This window comes from Lolium rigidum, chromosome 2, assembly GCF_022539505.1.
Source record: "Lolium rigidum isolate FL_2022 chromosome 2, APGP_CSIRO_Lrig_0.1, whole genome shotgun sequence".
Taxonomy (NCBI): Eukaryota; Viridiplantae; Streptophyta; class Magnoliopsida; order Poales; family Poaceae; genus Lolium; species Lolium rigidum.
Window position 1 is genome coordinate 135113885 of NC_061509.1, and position 17553 is coordinate 135131437.

Sequence of the window (17553 nt, forward strand, 5' to 3'; positions counted from 1 at the left end):
CTATGTAGCCGTTTGTGGAGGACTGGAGGTGGGTTGACGACATATATATGACAATCATTTCTGTCTGTGGTGTGTGTCTGCAGGTGTACCGCCTGTCGATTGGCGCGGCGTGCGGTCTGTGGTGGCCGAGCGAGAAGCTGGTGATCCAGGTGCTGGACGACTCGACGGACGGCACGATCAGGTCGCTGGTGGAGGCGGAGTGCCGGCGGTGGGCAAGCAAGGGCATCCGCGTCCACTACGAGAACCGGAGCAACCGCAACGGGTACAAGGCGGGCGCCATGCGGGAGGGCCTCAAGAAGGACTACGCCAGGGACTGCCAGTTCGTCGCCGTCTTCGACGCCGACTTCCAGCCCGACGCCGATTTCCTCCGCCGCACCGTGCCGCTGCTCCTGGCTGACCCGGCCGTGGCCCTCGTCCAGGCCCGGTGGCTCTTCGTCAACGCCGACGAGTGCATCCTCACGCGGATCCAGGAGATGTCCCTCGACTACCACTTCTCCGTGGAGCAGGAGGTGGGCTCTGCCTGCCATGCCTTCTTCGGGTTCAACGGCACAGCTGGGGTGTGGCGCCTGCAGGCCCTGGCCGACGCCGGCGGGTGGAAGGACCGCACCACCGTGGAGGACATGGACCTGGCAGTGAGGGCCAGCATGAGAGGGTGGAAGTTCGTCTTCGCCGGCGACGTCAAGGTCAGGAACGAGCTGCCCAGCACCTTCAAGGCCTACAGGTATCAGCAGCACCGGTGGTCCTGCGGCCCAGCCAACCTGATGAGGAAGATGTTCTGGGAGATCGTGACGAGCAAGCAGGTGTCGGCGTGGAAGAAGTTCCATGTCCTCTACGGCTTCTTCTTCGTCAGGAAGGTGGTGGCGCACCTCGTCACCTTCCTCTTCTACTGCGTCGTCATACCAGCCTGCGTGCTAGTGCAGGGGGACATCCGACTCCCCAAGTACGTCGCCATGTACGTCCCCGCCATCATCACCCTGCTCAATGCTATCTGCACGCCCCGCTCGTGGCACCTCCTCGTCTTCTGGATCCTCTTCGAGAACGTCATGTCCATGCATAGATCCAAGGCCACCATCATCGGACTCCTTGAGGCCAGCCGAGCAAACGAGTGGGTCGTCACAGAGAAGCTCGGATCGACGACGACAACAATGGCCACCAAGAAGAAGAAGAACCAGAACCAGGGCTTCCACACACCGGAGATCCTTTTGGGCCTCTGCCTCCTCTACTGCGCCATCTATGACATCATCTTTGGTCATGATCACTTCTACATCTACCTGCTCATGCAATCAGCCGCTGCCTTCGTCATCGGAGTCGGCTACATCGGCTCCCAATAACACCTACATACTTGCACTGCATATTTAGTTTGTTTATTTGTTTGTTACAGGACCAAATTAAACTTCTAGTACCTTCAACATTTACTGTTGATATATGCATTTGCATGTAAAGAAACACAAAATAAGCGCTTCAGAGAGACATTGGAGGAAAAGCAAATCAAGATGCCATAGCATTCTCAGCATATGATTTCTTTATATATATCATGTCAATGACAAAACTTATAATGTTGCACAAGGAGGACCACAAAGGAAGATGAATAAAAATGAAGAAATGGGGCTATGGTTTCGAAGTAAAACCTTTGTTAGATCAGCTAACAAATTACTCTAATTCGCCTGCCTTGACTTCAAATTCTTCTCTGGTTGACAGTATCTTCACACGAACCATGCCTCGCTCCCACTCGGACTTTCCAACCAAAATTAGCCTGCTAGCATTTATCCTCTCCGCATGTTTAAACACCCTGCAGCCACAGCAGTAAAAATAAATTAACTAGAGGCAACAATATGGTAGCCACACAAACAAATCCATATGTGCAGAAACGTCTATACAGAAACTAATGAGAGGTAATACCATTTCAGACGCTTGTCTTCAACAAGGTCTACGGATCTGCCTTTCTTCCGCAGAGAGGATGCAACACTAGATGCTGGTCCTTCCAGCTCCTCGTCCAATGGGAACACAATGTCATCTATTTGACGTGCCAGATCAGGCAGAAGACCCTTTTCTTTCAGCAGCTGCCAGAATGTATATTATAGCATTAGCATCACTTCCTCTCAAATGGCGCGGCTATTTCATAGTGACAACAATCCTTTCCACATGAATGAATTAATGTTTTCAGAACTAGACATCTGATCTCCTATATGACTTAATAAATAATGGCCCAGTCTTGTGTGATGCTGAGAATTAAGTTCAGTCATTTATTCCATTACCATGTGTTTCTCATATGTTTAGTAAAAATATCTATCTTAAAGGAACTTTAATCTTCGGTCGAGCAGCTTTTTTCACTAACACAGGAAAAGGAATCAGAGAAGAGAACAGTATATCATACTTCCACTATAACAGCATCTCCAAATCCAAAGCCACAGGCTGGTACATCTTCACTTCCAAATGTTGACAGCAGCCTATCGTACCTTCCCCCACCACAAATCGCTCTCAGTTCCCCTTCTCTATCAAAAGCCTGAAAACATGGATCAAGAGAGTCAGCATGCAGCAAGTAATAAAAAAAAATACAAAGCCATAACAACACAAGCTAGATGCTCCTGTATAGTTTGATGATACAGACACTTCTCTGCTTCTGAGCAATCCCGGAAATTGTTGAATAAGAATATGCTATGACTCAAATTAAAAGAAGAAAATGCATCAACAATCACCTCGAAAACAACCCCTGTGTAGTATGCAAGGCCACGGACAACAGATGCATCGAAACAGATCCAATCAGCATAACCATATTGCTCAGCAAATGAGAAGAGCTTCTTCAAGTCAGCAACAGCTTCAACATCAGAACCCAGCACCTCTGTATGGGAATAAATATCAGGATATAACATGAACAGTGACCCCTTTTCTCAAAGGATAAATCGTGGACTTTTCTTTCATTTTTCAGAATTAGTGCGAATATTGTGGATGACATAAGAGAAATCTGTCAGGATCAACAAGAAACTTAAGACAAAGATACCATGGTACAGCATAACAGTATTAACACCATGCTGAATGCTAAAGCCAGGAGAAAACCTTCAAGTTTGGAGAGTGACTTGAGAGAAAGCACTTCAATGATGCCCTGTACAGCTTCAGATGACAACCCGGTTGAAATCAATTCCTTCTCAATTTCTTCTCTACTCAGTTTTCCCAGCTGCATAATTGTAATTCATGATGCAAGGTACATCCATAATAATACTAATATGGAGATAGCAACAATTAATTACATTAGTTAATAAAAATTCCACCTATAGTTATGAACAGAATAGATGCGCAATACAGCAGCAATGATGATATGATCAACTTTACAATCAGTGGATAACAGGATTCAGCAGGTGTGATGCCTATTTTACTGGTTTTTTATTTACAGGATTCCAACAGAGAGGTTTAGGACATACTTTATCAACAATGACACAAACTTGAGTAAACAGGTGTTCTGGTATGGAGTACATGTTCAGCACAGCCTGAAGAACCTGGAGAAGGGAAAAAACAGAGAATGGTCAGTCACAAAAACAGATATCGATGCTAATATATAGAGAAGTAATTAGTGGGCTGAAACCTTTCGGCTGGACAGCCTGATCCCCACATCTGAAGACGTGATACCGAGACGCTCAAACAAGAGAACGATGGCCTGAATGAGTTCAGCCTCGGCCTGGATTTTTAAACATAGAAAGACAAGCGCTGGTTGAGAATGCAGCATCATCTCAAGAATCAGAATGGGCATATATGATACATACCCGAACTTTGGGCATGCCAAAGATATCCATGTTCCACTGATAATGCTCACGGCGTCTTCCTCTGGTCATGCGCTCGTATCGCCAGCATTGCCCAATTGTGAACCATTTGAGTGGGAGGGAGACTGATTTTCTACTCTAAGCATAATAAGAGTAAATGTAGGAGTCAATTGGAAAGTGGGTGAACTGAGTTGGGCAAAATCAATGAAAATTAAGTACTGGATACAAGCAAGCGTAGCGTACCCTTGCTTGATGACTAGGCGCGCGAGGGAAGGCGTGATCTCGGGCCTGAGGACGACGCGGCGCCCGCCCTTGTCCTCGAAGTTGTAGAGCTGCTGCGTGATCTCCTCGCCGGCCTTGCGGATGAAGAGCGCCTCGGACTCGAGCACGGGGAAGTCCACCTCCTCGAAGGCCATGGTGCGGGACACCTCCCTGAAGTTGTCGAAGAGCCAGGTACGGAGGCGCATCTCCTCCGGGGGGAAGTCCCGAGTGCCACGCGGCGGGTTCAAATCCACCACACCTAGCGCCCCGTCGGAGGAAGTAGAAGTGGAGGAGTCGCCGCCATGGGTGAGCGTCGAGGAGGAGGAAGAGGAGGAGGCGCAGAGGAGGCGGCGGGTGGGGCGGAGGAGGGGAGGGCGCAGGAGGGTAGGGCGGAGTGGGCGGCGGAGGAGGTGGCGCAGCGACGCCGCCGACGACGCCGACGCCATTGGAGTTGGGGAGAGGATGCGTTGATTCTGTTTGAGCGAGAAGATGAGATAAAACTAGCTGCTGGGCTGGGCCGGCCCATCATTCATTTGTTTAAGGGAAAGCGGGACCGTCCGGCCCAGAGACTGGGAAGTCAGAGGCTATCGCGCGGTGTGGGCTGGGCGAGGAGGACGCTCCTGCTCGCCGCCGGCCACAGATTTGCCCTTGAGGGCGTCTCTATGCGAGCCGTTTCAGCGTTCGAAAATGTCCGCGCACGTCCCTTTATGTCGACCGAAATTGATCACGCATCTATTTGCGTTGGGGGCGACTCCAACGGCATGACGTATTTTTTACTCGAATTACCTTTTTTTATAACATAAAAACACAATTTACATAGTTGAACACATGGAAATAAACCCTAAACGCATGCGTGCTGCTTCTCCTCGTCGCTGTCGAGCACGATGAGTTTCGGTACCACCCACGGCCAGTTGGGAACCGGAGGAACATACGCCGGGCGCGCCGACGGTGCTGGAGGTGGAGGCGCCCAGGGCTATGGCTGTGGCGGAGGTGGAGGCGCCTAGGGATGTGGCGGCGGTGGAGGCGCCCAGGGATGTGGTGGCGGTTGAGGAGCCCAGGGCTGAGGTGGGGGCCCCCACGGGTTGTACGGCGGTGGCTGTGGCGTAGCCGAGTCCTGTAGCGCTAGTCGTAGGGCTTCATCCTCCGACAGGCCCGGCGGCATGATGCCGGTGGCGTACCGGGACAGCGGCGGCTGCACAGGTCGGTCGTTCTCGGAGACGAGGACCCCGAGCCTCGCGATCTCGTCGTCCGTCATGTTGTCCGGGTACTCAAACTTGCGGCCCTCCGCCATGGCCAGCTGCCATTCCTGGAAGACGACCGCGACGTAGTCGTCGCTGTCGTCCTTGACCTCCTCGTTGTGGTACGCCAGCGCCTCGATGTAGTCATCGTCGTCGTATTGCGCACGCGTCGGCGCCTGCTATCTTCGAGGACGAGGCGGCGGTGGACGGTCGAAGGGAAAGTCCCTGTCGCCCATGAAGCCCGCCCTCCTCCTCCGATCCCTCTCGGACATGAGATACATGCACCAGCCGTCGGAGTCGATGGCGTACGCCGGATCGGCGCGGAGGTCCGGCGGCAGGTACCGCCTCCTTCGCCGGATCTCGACGCTCATATCTGGCTCGCGCGCAGGCACGGGAGGGACGGGCACCCGACGGTTGCTGAGCCGCTAGCCACTAGGCATGTGCATGTCCCTCCACGCGTCGCACACCGTCCAGTTCACATGCATCAGCCTCCCCACGCTGATGGGCAGGGCCACCCTGTTCGCCCGCTCCTCCTTCTTGGTGCCGCTGCCCGACGCCTTGAAGTCGTTCTTCTTCTTCCCCATGGTGTTGCGGCGGTGGTGGTGGGAGTGGAGGTGTGGGTGATGGAGGACCGATGCCGGTGGAATTTTAAGGCTGGCCGCGCGCGGGAAACGATGCCATTGAAGGCGGCGCAGAAGCCTAGACGTTGCCCGCCAGTGCGCGCGCAGAAGAAGCAGTCGCGGCATTGATGGCGAAGGCTGCGGCGCAGCCGTGGAAGCGCTGACCGCGGAAGTGATGGTCGCAGAAGCGATGCATTCGATACAGGCTCACTACCAGGCGGACCCGATGGAGATGCGAGCGGTCACTTGGTGCGCCTGCGCAGCGTCCGCCGCGCGCATTCCAGGCGCAAATATGCGCTGGGTTTGCATCACCGCGGACGGCCCAATCACGATGCGTCGCCCCGCTGGAGGTGGTACCAGATGCATTTTCGGGCCGAGCGGACGCAAACGGTCGCTCATCGTCGTCAGTGGAGATGCCCTCGCTCTCAAAGCCACTGAATGTTGACGCAGGGTTCTCTGACAGTCTAAAAGCATCTCGCGCTGTATTAAAAAAAACCGACTAGTTTAACGCGTGCAAGACTGCAACCAGCGCTGTAAAATAGAGCGCGGAGCAAACACCCTATCTCGTGCACTATATCTACCGCGCCGAAAAGAGCGCGCGGTATGCACAGGAACTATCCAGTTTGTAGGAGGTGAATATGGCTTCACCCGCGAAACACGGATAGACGGATAGAGCACGCTGCAAAGTGCTTTTACAGCGCCAGAATTTAGCGCGAGATGCTCTGAACAATGGAAGCTGGGGAGGTCATTTTTTTCGGCTTGGGTCTTAACCGATGCATGCTCAGATGCTCAATCTGCCGAGGCCATTGCGTGACTTCAGGGTCTGAATTTTGCCTACAGTCTCTTTGGTGGTTGAGTCAGATTGCTTAAATCTGATCAATGAGTTACATTCTCCCAATAAATCAAGATCACGGATTGTCTTCGTTGTGCAGGAGATTAAATCTGCTATAGAAGACACCGATGGAGTAGAATTCAGAATAGTCCCTGGAACTTGCTATGGGGTTGCTCATGATCTAGCTAGCTTTGGTAGAATCTGGGATGAGTTGGGTGGGTTACATGGTACTGTTCCTTCCTGCGCGTCGGAATAGATCATGAAAAATGCGATCAAATTATCTTTGCAAATTAAATAAAATAGAGTTCAAAAAGGTAAATACAGTTAAGCTGCTTATTCATCATGCAAACCACTTCCTATGAAGCAGATAAAATATGGCGTGTGCATATTTGTGCTTAAAGTTTTGCATGTGTGTGTGTGTGTGTGTTTATTTACCAAGTCGTGAATGAGAAGAATTTGTTTGAGAGGGAAAAAATGTGTGATTTACATGTCTTGTTTTCCTACCGTATACATATGTTCACTGGTTTTTTAGAAGACACAAGTTGTGATTTTGTGGTATCCACATTTATTTGTTTGTAAGGGGGGTTATTTTTGCAATTGAATTATTATGTTTACTACCAATTAAATTTTGGACTATTAAGCTAGTTTGAAACGAAACTTAGACTCGTAAATTCGAGCTTTGCAAAATGCTTGATTTTTTTTTAATCGATGTATGGAACACTATGAAACAGAAGCCCGCATAAATTCATCAAAATTATAAACTTTCATGGTCAATAACATTAGTTTATGTTTCCGTATAGAACACACATGGTCATATTAGTTGTTGGTTAAATTTTCATGTTCTCGCTTCTTTGCATTCTCCACACCAATGAATTGTTTCAAATTTAACCTTAACCCGATTATTTAGGTAGGGTTTGCACCTTTGAAGTTTCAAAAACAATTAAGATATTCACAAATGAAGGGGTTGCTAGTTGCTGCTGACCGGGAATCCACACACAAAAAAATCATCAAAATTGGAAATATGTTCTATACAAAAAAAAACAAGACAAGGCGAGTCTTTTTTTACCTCTTATTACATTTGCACATGTCACAGATAGACTGATAGCCATAGTTTACATAAATATTGCAGCTTATATGCTCCAAGTATTCCCTACCTCTCTGAGTTTTTAAATATTTTTATACACCCAAATGCAAAACCACTACCCAAAACCGGGTTAGAATTCAAGATATTCTTCTGAAAGCCCAGGGTAAAATATACATGATTTTGTAGTTTCAGGGTTCAAAATCGAAGAAAACATTTATATGTTGTTCGGAGTTTAAAATGGACTGTCTTTCTTTTATCTCACAATCAAAAGATGAGAAAGCATTCCGCTACATACTCATTATGTACCTCGATTGATCTCTGCACAATTGGTCAATTTCGGCACAGCAACAAAAAAGGAAAAGAAAAGACTCATCAGATCAAGGCTCTCAGTTCCCGACCAGAGACGTCAAGAATGCCAACCCTGCGATCACAATCATAATGTTGAGGAAATAGTTGGACTGCAGAGCCTTCTCCGGGCTGCCTCCAAGGCCCTCGTACTCTGCGCGGATCTTCTGCTTCATCGTGTCTGACAGCTCTCTCTGCAAGCACGGACAAACAATTTTGAAGTTCGCTTACTTCTAAGTTTTAACTACTGCTTCACTAGCATGTATCGTCCAAAAATCTTTAAAACTGGGCCTAGATTGTACAAGTGTGAACCTTTTTGTAAGAGTATTTGGCGGCAACAAATGGCTCGGGCTGTGGTGCTGCTCCGTTGGTATCATCTGCTGGTGCTGGATCAGCAACCTTCTTCTCGTCATCTGGTGTGGCACCAGTGTCATTGTCTAACGAGATTCCCTGAAGTATAGTTTCACGTTGTGTGTTAGGCTTCACACGAACTGGAGCAGCTAAGCAAAGTTTGTCATTAAAATGATGGAAAGTGGAATGGAAGAGCTAAGTAAGTAAACTGCCTTCGTGTTGCTTTTGCTCCTTCAGGAAAACTGCAGGTGGTTGCCAGAAGGATTAAAACAGGAATGTGGTGCTCACCTCAGGAGGATCAAATTTTGCACCAAGGTTGCTCAGTTTAGCATGGGCTTCAGCGTAATCATTGAAGAATGCCTCCTGGTCCTCTGCATACTTCTCCGCATATACCTGCATGAATCACAGTATTACTATTTCATATCATCTGAGTCACCAGCCATAAGCGGAGAATAAGCAAGTTACCTTGAATGATGGGTCCTCAAATAATGCAGCATCCGTAGGCAATACTAGAAGATCCTGATCCCTTTGCTCCTTTATGTCCTGAAGTATTGTTAATAGATCAAATCATCCGAGACTCAAATGAATAATTTAATTCATAAACCATGAAAAAAATGGGCACACCTTGAAGTAACTGTTATCAAACTTCAACCATTCAGCTGTCCATGATTGCCCTCCAGGTTCACCAGGCCCAACCTTCTGTAGAACACAATAATATTAACACCTCAGTGTTGTAGCCACAATGATCTACGGTTAGTTACAGTTAATCAGATCCAAGTTGTAGTAGTAAACCAAGGTTACAAAGATTTTAAAGCATGATATGCTCTCTACAACTTCATTGCAAAACGATAAAAAGTTGAGATTCTTCCCCCCTCTATATAGGTCTAGACTCCCCGCATGTCTACAGAAAAAAAAAAGTTGTGTATTCTATCCTAAAGTTTGAAACTGTAGAATAGTTGATATTATATAGGACAGACCATGTCCAAAACCTCTTGTAAAACAAAAATAACATACTGTCCTGCTTTAAACCCAACCAAAGAGACCTAGAAAAACATACTGTATATTTAGTTTCTGGCTTGCCCCAGCCACTCCGGTCAGGCCGTGATCTTCCAAGTGTATGTGCTCCAGAGAGTGCAACAATTTCCTGCACCAATACTCCAAGAGATCAACAAAAAGCTCAAGAACACACAGGCAAACAGGAGAAATTCCAGCTTCTGGTATGACACACCTTGTCATCAAGGCCCATTCTATAGAAGACCTCACGAAGGTGCTCAGCAGGTAAACGTGGGCCAGCATCTGCAGAACATGAATATTTAGCAACGATCAATTATTTCACCTCAATAAATACCTTTCACGAATCATAACTTCAGACAATGTAAACACTGAGGGAGACCGATATAAATGATAAATTTGTCAGAACCACTAACCAGGAAGCCTCCCCTCAGGTGGGCATTGCTCAGGTGCTGTGATGTCGACCCTTCCATATTTCATCGGAATTTTCGGGCCACCAGCTTCCTGGAATGAGATCGACAAAATAAATGAGTACACACATAGAGTATACTATTCGTTTGCCAAAATGGCCTGGTAAGAAGTGAGCAGAGAAAAGGCTGTGACCTCAATTGCTGTAGCACTCGCCAACTGGAACAAATCCGCGTAAGTGATACCTGGGTATTTGTCCTTGATTGGTTGAATAAGCTTTAAAGCACTAGTAAGACCTGGAAATAAGCCATCCAAGTATGTCAGCTACTTCTCTACACTTAGCAAGGTACAACGACTGAAAAAATTGGCCAGTCAAGAGAAATACCAGCATTTGCTCCATGACTCAATTCTGGATAAAATCTTAAGCTTCCATCAGCTCCACCTCTCTGTGGCCACTCCTCAATATTTTTGTCATACGTACCTGAATCATGCCATCCCAGACGGACCTGAACATAGTAGAAAGCATTAGCATCTGCATACGGCATACCAGGGCCATGATGATTGATCGGACAGACTATTGCACAAGCATTACACCATGTTCTGATGGATCTCAAGCAATGCAACACTTTACCTACATGAACCTGTGGAAGCAACCATATGCATAAATTCACACATTTCACTCTCTATTTTATGCGACCATTAGCGGGTTATCATTTGCCAAAGAAACAGTCAGAAGAATCCAACCACCAAAGATACATGTGGCGCACCACATAACCGACAACCCAGTAATCATTAGTGTCATTTCTATGGCCACCTGTGAACAAATTGCTCAGTTCAGCAGGATATGGGCCGCTGCTTGCTTCCCTACCGACCTCGGAAAGAGTGGTGCCCTTTATAAGGGAAACTGACCGAAAATTGAGAGCTGCCTTTTGGCATCCATGAGCATATGCTCAATTTATTTGAAATGCAGTTTCAACATATTTGAAAATACAGTATTAAAAACGAATCCACGCGTTCATCTCCACTTTCTATATATGCACAAAGTTGTTTCACGGAAAACCAGCTTCTTTTTTCCTGTGTAAAAAGACAAAAAAATGGTGCTAAAAAAGGCTTTACACGAGACATTTTTTTGTCTTTTCACACAGGCCATAAAAAATGTTGGCTTTTCGCGAAACTTTGCGTGCGCACAAACAATGTTGAGAAATAAGCATAAATTTTTTTTCCAGATTTTTTGACATTCTAAAATATGCTTTTTTGGTTAAAGGGAGCATATCCTGCGAGCCAAAATGAATTTCCGCTGAAAATCATGCAAACTCGGTTAAATAAGGAAAACCAGGTAAAAACCCTGACAATAAGGCAAGCAACCAAGCTAAACTAGGTCTAAGCGGTCGCCTGACAAAAACAAACATGTTAGCAAAGCCGATGTGCAGCACAAATACGCAGAGAAAGCACATCCCAGAGCACCGCGAAGAGCGTCATTGTGCATCATCAACCACATTCCACACTCACGACCTGATGACTCCGACTTCACAGCTGCAATGCCACCGGAGGTTTCTTCAAGTTTCCTTGTGAGTATCTTATACTGGCATGTGCACTGTGCGATATGAAAGGCTGATTCAAAGTGGAATACCATCTACCATGGTTAACTTGGTACATTATTATCCTTCATGGACTGCAATATGGAGCGGAATATTCCGTGGTGAATGCATTCACGAGTTGCCACGTGGCAATGACCTAGGTGTCATCCAGCATCGATAGAAAAATCCAATTTGCTGGCAACTCTGTTCTTTCTATGTGCTAAAATCCAAATGCTCGCACAATACAATTTCTCTTCATGTGTATATTAGTACAAACTCCGCTCGGAAATAAGTGGTTTAACTTTGTCTAAATATGATACACTGAATTGCGTCTAGATATATTTGTATCTAGACAAAGGTGGTTCACTTTTTTCCAAATCGATGGAGTACACGCTAAAATGAGCGGATGCGGATGCCACCAAGGAGCTGCTAGCTATGAAAATCCGATACTGAAACTTGGGTCTGCTTCAGGCCTTGAGCACGGGTATCATGGAGTAGTTCGTAGGAATGCGGCATCAATTCAGAGCACGATCGGAAGTGATTTGCCAGCTAGAGAGTAGAACTGATTTGAAGAGTAAATGTACGTACCAGGATGGGGTGGCAGTAAGTGGTCTTGAGGATCTCCTTGATGTCCTCCCGCGCGCTCTTGAGCTGCGCGGCATCCGACGCCGCCATACAGCGGACCACCCGCAGCGCCCCGCCGGCGCCGCCGCGCCCTCGCCCCGCAACCTTCTGCGGTTCATTCGCACAGAGGTCAGCGATCAACCGCACAGCGACCTGCCAACTAAAAAAAGGAACAGAACCCGACCTGCGAGAAGCGCGAGGGGGACGGACGGAGGCGGAGCCCGCCGGTGCGCGCGGAGCAGGAGGGGAAGGAGGCGACGGTTGCTGCTGCAGCCGCGGCGCGGCGGGTGGACGGGGAAGGCGATGCCGGGAGGAGGGAGGCCGAGGAGGCGAGGCGCTCCGCCATGGCGACTGCGCTGCGCGGAGTGGCGGGAATATTTGGTTGGAGCGGATGATGGATGGCTGGTCCACGGACTGGACGATTGGGAGCTGAACTGAACTGGGGAAGGAGGGAGGGAGGACGGTGGTGCGTGGGGTGGGGGAGGCGTCTAATCTGGGGCGCCGAATGGTGGTGCGACGCGTGGCACATTGTGGGCACATTTGCCGACGAATATGCGAGGGACCGATGACTAGCGATCCTGCACGCGTACGGCATTACCCTTCTCGTAGCCACACATGGCATCGTCGTTTCGGTCGCCGGCGACCCTACCTCCCGGTCCCGGAGCAAAATACTCCCGGCATTTCGTACCGCAGCTTCACCGCTGCTCCGGCGACTCTGCCATCCACCGCCTTTTCGTTGCCGGCGCCGCCAGCATTTCTTACCCCGCCGGACGGACGCAGCCGCTCCATAGTCGGGCGATTCAGCCGGGCCTTGGAATTAGGCCTAGCAGCCAAACCAGAAACCACTACTTGGGCTGGCCCCACACGATAAAGCAAATTCCAATATTTAAGAGGGTCAAAATGAAAAATCCTGTTTAAGCTGAACTCTCTAGTTTCTACCGGAGCGGCGGTCCTCCAGCCTCGTGCTTCGATCCTGCAAACTGAGCGACCGACCACGACCAACCGATCGAACCGAGAAACCGTCGTTGGTGCATGCCCCTGGATCCGCCTGTAAGTCACCCCCAGCTAATCGCTCTTCATCCTACTGGAGTACCATTCTGGGACTCTTCTCTTGCGGGTGCCTCCGCTCATCCCCGACAGTTGATTCGTGTACTACTTCATCCTCTATCATGCTTGGTTGATTAAGTCATAGCTTATCACGATGGCCCGCGTTAACTTCTAATAAGATCGGGCTGGCATGCTGTCTTAGCTGGGGGCTAACTACCTTCGCTGGAGTGCCCATAACTTGTTCGACGAATTGCTTTCACAGGATTATCAATGTACACACCCATTTTGAGGTTACCGAACAAGAATTGGAATTAGGTATAAGCAGGACAGCAAACGCTCAAAGAATAAATTACTCTCTCTTTGTTTTTATTTTGTTACTAGTATCTTCTATTCTATACCAAGAGGCAAGAAGGATACTTCCATGTAGCTTAGCAGATCAAACCCATTTTCTCTTTTTCTGTTGATGATGTTGTTGTTGCTATAGAGATGTGATAGTCTATCTTGTAAAACAGTTACGCAATGAAGATAGCATGGAATAAGAATGCCAAGATGAAGAGGCAGCCGGTGGTAGCATCAGCTAAGCCAGGGCTGCCATTTGGTGCTGAGGGCGACAACGATGAGGATGAAAAGAAAGGAAGCGAAGAAGCAGGAACTGACTATCCTGGAACCAAGCCACCTGATACCGCCCAGTCACTACAACACCAAGGGAACAAGCTAGCTGAGGTATCTCTGTAAAGTTTTACTATGTGATTACTGTTGGTTTAAGGGCTGGTATGTAGTTGTGGTTATATGCGTTATTCCTTAAGAGTGCTCAATGCTGTTACAGATGCCATGATCAAATAATACAGCATAACCCCATGATGGTTCACACTGTTTCATGAAATTTGAATTTATGTGGTGAATTGTGGCCCTTAGTGCCTTCTAATTTTAATAATAGACGGGATATGGTCTACTTCTTGTTTTAGAAATTGTTGCACCCTAGGTAGCAGTCCTACCTTTTTTTTTGAGAGAGAGGTAGCAGTCCTACCTTCCAATGGTATCACATCTCTAAATATTACGAGGTCTAAGAAGCTCTATAAATTTCAGCTAATTTATTTATAGGATGATTCATGACGTGCAGGTAAGAGTTTCTCACAGTTTATATGTACACTTGACCATAAGGTTTAACCTAACCCAAACTAAACATTAACCTCTATTGTGAGGCTTAACAATCCCATGCATGTTGCCCATTTTTGGTACCTGCAAAACAAAATAAAAGAAGCAAAGAGAATCAAATTTCATTCAAGGGTACTTAGCCAAGCACAATATAGAGATGTAGGAGTAACAAGTATTTATAGAAGGTAACTTCGAGCCGAAAATTGAAACTTCTGGTTGTATATTTAAGAATTGGAACTTCTCTAAATAGTACAACACGACCCATTTTCTGTGTCTGGGCTGTCATGCTGTACCAGCCTGACCTGTTTTGCCCTTTTTTTCTGGAACACATCCCATTTTATTCTGATTGTGCCTGGTGGGTTTCGGGCTGACCTGAAAAAACCTGGCCCAATTCCTAACTTGAATCGCGGATGCTGCAACTTGCAGCGAGAAAGAAATACATGTATCACTCTATTTTAATATCAGATTTGTGTTCTGGCTCGTCTTGTATTGCATTAAGGTTTGCTGTGCTGTGAACAGTTCAACACACCAGAGATGTGGCGTTGCTAATGTTTTTTCTCTCTCTTGTTATAATGCCATCATTATGGTTACACAGAGAAACAAATACTATGATGTTACTCTTATTCTTAGGCACTCATGAGGCCATATTTCTGTTATTTTTTAGGAAGGAAAGTACCATGAAGCTCTCAGTAAGTGGGAGGCTTCACTTAGCTTGATACCAGATAATGCAATAATTCACGAACAGAAAGCTCAGGTTTTACTTGAGTTGGGAGATGCATGGCGTGCACTGACAGCAGCAACTAGTAATTTTCTCCACTCCTCCCATTGTGTTTTCTGATGAATGGTTTATTGAGTTACTGTTGCTGTGCTAACATTTTCACAAGATTAGAGTAATATGCACTTCTCTAATTAGGTTAGTTTGTAGTTGTAACAATCCAATGTCTAGGATTCACTCAACCAATCTGGTTTTAGGTTAGTTTGTAGTTGTAACAATCCAATGTCTAGGATTTACTCAACCAATCTGGTTTTAGGTTAGTTTGTACTTGTAACAATCCAATGTCTAGGATTCACTCAACCAATCTGGTTATTTTTCTTTCTGTCAGGAGTGAATCATTGTTTGTCTTCTAACGTGTAACTGTATGTGATACCTGAGTTTGTGAGGTTCCTTTTTAAGTTGTAATTCTGAAATCCCTATTTTTTACTTTTGTGCCGTTCCACTGATCATAGCAGTATATTTGATACATGCTCACGTCATTAGATCAAATGTTCGATTCTCATATTACTACTTCAAACGAAACAGTTACTCTCTGTTTGGTATACTTGTAGGAGCAACAGAAGTTGAACCATCATGGCCTGAGGTTAGCATAACAATTCATCAGATGGAGTGTAAAATCAGATTTCTTATATTGTTGATGTGGCTTGACCTCTTGTATATACCCACCATTGCCTACATTTGACCTGTTTCCGCCGTTGTGATCAACTGAGCATATATGGTGTATTGATTCGCAGGCTTGGGTAACTCTCGGTAGAGCACAGCTAAATTTTGGAGAGCCAGATAAAGCCATCGAATCTTTTGACAGGGCACTAGCAATCAAGGTACGTGCTCTTTTTCACTATGCAAAGAGGAAGTTCGATGTGGAATATGGGTCATCTCACTTACCCTCTTTTCCCTATTATTTTTTTGGGTCGTATCGACAGCCTGATTACAGTGAGGCAAAAGCTGACCGTGATACCGCATCCCGTCTTGTAAGAAAACGAGGACAATTGCACTCTTCGGGCGATCTGAATGCTAACAAGAGACGTTTCACGGTTGGAGGGAATTCGGAGAAGGAAGTGAAGAGTGAAGAGGAAGATGCATGACTCGTGACTGTAGGGTGTAGGTTATATTCTGTTATTATGTTAAGAGAAATGCGACAGGAGTTCCAAATGAGAGGTTACTGATCCTGCCAAATTGTCGCTGTTCTGTTGATTTGAGGGTAGTGGAGCAATGGAAAATATTAACTTGTACTGTTTGCGGCACAAATGATAATTCAGCATTACGGTTCAGAGGATGAGAATTCGTTCGGTTGCCTGTAATAGCAGATCTATGAATGGCAGTATTTTTATGCACGGGAGTTGATTCGACATCACAAACATTTTCCTCCCTGCTAGTAACATTTATCTCTTCTTGGAGCAGTAGGAAGCTACGCATTAGCCGCCTTCTCGCCGAACAGCAGGTCGGCGTACGGCAGGAAGTGGCACACGGGCGAGCCTCCGGGGTGGGTGCGCAGGATCTTGAATGCCGGGTGAGCTGGGTTCCAATTGGAGGTGTCGAAATGGCAGAGCGCCGCCATGCCCATCGTCGTGTCCCCAGGCATGCCGCCGCGGATGGAGACGACGTACGCCTTGGACGACCGCTCCGTCATGTGGCACTGGTAAACGGCATACGGGTAAGGCCTGCTGTGGCAGGCCACGAAGCGCGAGCCGCCGAGCGGGCTGGTCGCCTGCACCACATACGCGGCGCGTGGCAGGCCGGTGCTCGGGAGCGCCGACGCCGCTGCGGCCACCCGGCGCGTGCCCAGCATGCGCGTTGCGCTCAGCACGACGCCCTCCAGCGACGTGGCGCACGCCTTCCGCTCGCCGGCGAGCGGCGGCGCGGCGCACTCGCGCACGGTGTCGCTCAGCTGGTCCGCCTCCTGGGAGCCCGGCGCAATGTTGAACGTGGCGAGGGCGTCCGTCAGGTTGCCGAAGGGGATCCTGTCGGCGACGTCTCGCGGGAGGAACGCAGCCGGCACGGCCGCCGGAAGGGCGACCGTCATCGTGCTGCCCACGCGCATGGCGGCCTCGCGGAAGAAGATGCCCTCCACCGCCGGTGCGGCCTCTGTGCTCGCCGGAGGCGGCTTGCCGCACTGGATGTCGTACTTGTATCCAAGGCACGCGTTGGGCAGAAACATGGCGGCAGAACGGTGCTCCGCGAGCGGCGAATGATCGGTGCCTGCGGCGCGTCCCCGTTAACAACTCGTACTACAAATCATGGTGATATGTACATGGAACATGGTGTCCGTCAGTCTTCTTCAGAACTGCACGTACCTTTCTGGACGAGGTCGGCAATGGCCTCTGGCATCGGTGAGCCGGGGAGGGCTGCCTCCCAGAACCGCGCCGCCGGAGTGCCGTCACCGGGGTGGCCACGCACCGCCGCCGCCGCACCGCCGGCTACCACCGCGATCAGAACAAGTACTACGACAGGAGCCATGCCTTCTCAGTTCTCA

General features: G+C 48.1%; 5 protein-coding genes across 5 annotated transcripts in view; 2 read left to right on the top strand and 3 right to left on the bottom strand.

The window, feature by feature from the left end:
- LOC124690134 (glucomannan 4-beta-mannosyltransferase 9-like) overlaps positions 1-1331 on the top strand; it is a 1856-nt gene extending 525 nt beyond the window's left edge. The window contains exon 2 of the mRNA XM_047223565.1: positions 84-1331. Within this exon, the coding sequence (XP_047079521.1) occupies positions 84-1331 (1248 nt within the window). The remainder of the gene's footprint in view (positions 1-83) is intronic.
- A 141-nt stretch (positions 1332-1472) lies between these two features.
- Positions 1473-4463, bottom strand: LOC124692380 (histidine--tRNA ligase, chloroplastic/mitochondrial). Its single transcript, XM_047225735.1, has 9 exons — positions 3996-4463; positions 3756-3885; positions 3578-3670; positions 3417-3491; positions 3055-3172; positions 2697-2839; positions 2375-2503; positions 1900-2060; positions 1473-1789 (listed from the first exon to the last, which is right to left on the bottom strand). Exons 1-9 carry the CDS (start codon positions 4457-4459, stop codon positions 1651-1653), a joined length of 1452 nt encoding a protein of 483 aa, XP_047081691.1. The 5' UTR covers positions 4460-4463; the 3' UTR covers positions 1473-1650.
- Positions 4464-7917: 3454 nt separating this feature from the next.
- LOC124692381 (probable L-ascorbate peroxidase 8, chloroplastic) lies at positions 7918-12465 on the bottom strand. The gene is made up of 12 exons (XM_047225736.1): positions 12288-12465; positions 12068-12211; positions 10288-10408; positions 10098-10198; positions 9911-9998; positions 9712-9779; positions 9541-9627; positions 9108-9182; positions 8949-9026; positions 8772-8876; positions 8445-8582; positions 7918-8326 (listed from the first exon to the last, which is right to left on the bottom strand). Exons 1-12 carry the CDS (start codon positions 12447-12449, stop codon positions 8174-8176), a joined length of 1320 nt encoding a protein of 439 aa, XP_047081692.1. The 5' UTR covers positions 12450-12465; the 3' UTR covers positions 7918-8173.
- A 639-nt stretch (positions 12466-13104) lies between these two features.
- On the top strand, positions 13105-16381 carry LOC124687290 (tetratricopeptide repeat protein 33-like). Its single transcript, XM_047221081.1, has 6 exons — positions 13105-13153; positions 13663-13873; positions 14970-15108; positions 15632-15663; positions 15815-15901; positions 16004-16381. The coding sequence occupies exons 2-6, from the start codon at positions 13670-13672 to the stop codon at positions 16163-16165; spliced, it is 624 nt and encodes a 207-aa protein (XP_047077037.1). The 5' UTR covers positions 13105-13153; positions 13663-13669; the 3' UTR covers positions 16166-16381.
- A 107-nt stretch (positions 16382-16488) lies between these two features.
- On the bottom strand, positions 16489-17537 carry LOC124690135 (protein RAFTIN 1B-like). Its single transcript, XM_047223566.1, has 2 exons — positions 17375-17537; positions 16489-17279 (listed from the first exon to the last, which is right to left on the bottom strand). Exons 1-2 carry the CDS (start codon positions 17535-17537, stop codon positions 16489-16491), a joined length of 954 nt encoding a protein of 317 aa, XP_047079522.1.
- Between the last annotated feature and the right edge of the window lie 16 nt (positions 17538-17553).

Bases quoted from the DNA above. Each gene is read 5' to 3' on its own strand.
- LOC124692380 (XM_047225735.1), bottom strand. From the start codon at position 4,459: ATGGCGTCGGCGTCGTCGGCGGCGTCGCTGCGCCACCTCCTCCGCCGC. The intron at 3,886-3,995 runs GTACGCTACGCT...TGCTTAGAGTAG, and splicing joins CGCCTAGTCATCAAGCAAGG to AAAATCAGTCTCCCTCCCAC. The intron at 1,790-1,899 runs GTATTACCTCTC...CTGTGGCTGCAG, and splicing joins GAAGACAAGCGTCTGAAATG to GGTGTTTAAACATGCGGAGA.
- LOC124692381 (XM_047225736.1), bottom strand. From the start codon at position 12,449: ATGGCGGAGCGCCTCGCCTCCTCGGCCTCCCTCCTCCCGGCATCGCCT. The intron at 10,199-10,287 runs GTATTTCTCTTG...GCTTATTTCCAG, and splicing joins GAGTCATGGAGCAAATGCTG to GTCTTACTAGTGCTTTAAAG. The intron at 8,877-8,948 runs GTAACTTGCTTA...TGATTCATGCAG, and splicing joins TTGAGGACCCATCATTCAAG to GTATATGCGGAGAAGTATGC.
- LOC124687290 (XM_047221081.1), top strand. From the start codon at position 13,670: ATGAAGATAGCATGGAATAAGAATGCCAAGATGAAGAGGCAGCCGGTG. The intron at 13,874-14,969 runs GTATCTCTGTAA...GTTATTTTTTAG, and splicing joins AAGGGAACAAGCTAGCTGAG to GAAGGAAAGTACCATGAAGC. The intron at 15,902-16,003 runs GTACGTGCTCTT...TCGTATCGACAG, and splicing joins ACAGGGCACTAGCAATCAAG to CCTGATTACAGTGAGGCAAA.
- LOC124690135 (XM_047223566.1), bottom strand. From the start codon at position 17,537: ATGGCTCCTGTCGTAGTACTTGTTCTGATCGCGGTGGTAGCCGGCGGT. The intron at 17,280-17,374 runs GTACGTGCAGTT...GACGCGCCGCAG, and splicing joins TGCCGACCTCGTCCAGAAAG to GCACCGATCATTCGCCGCTC.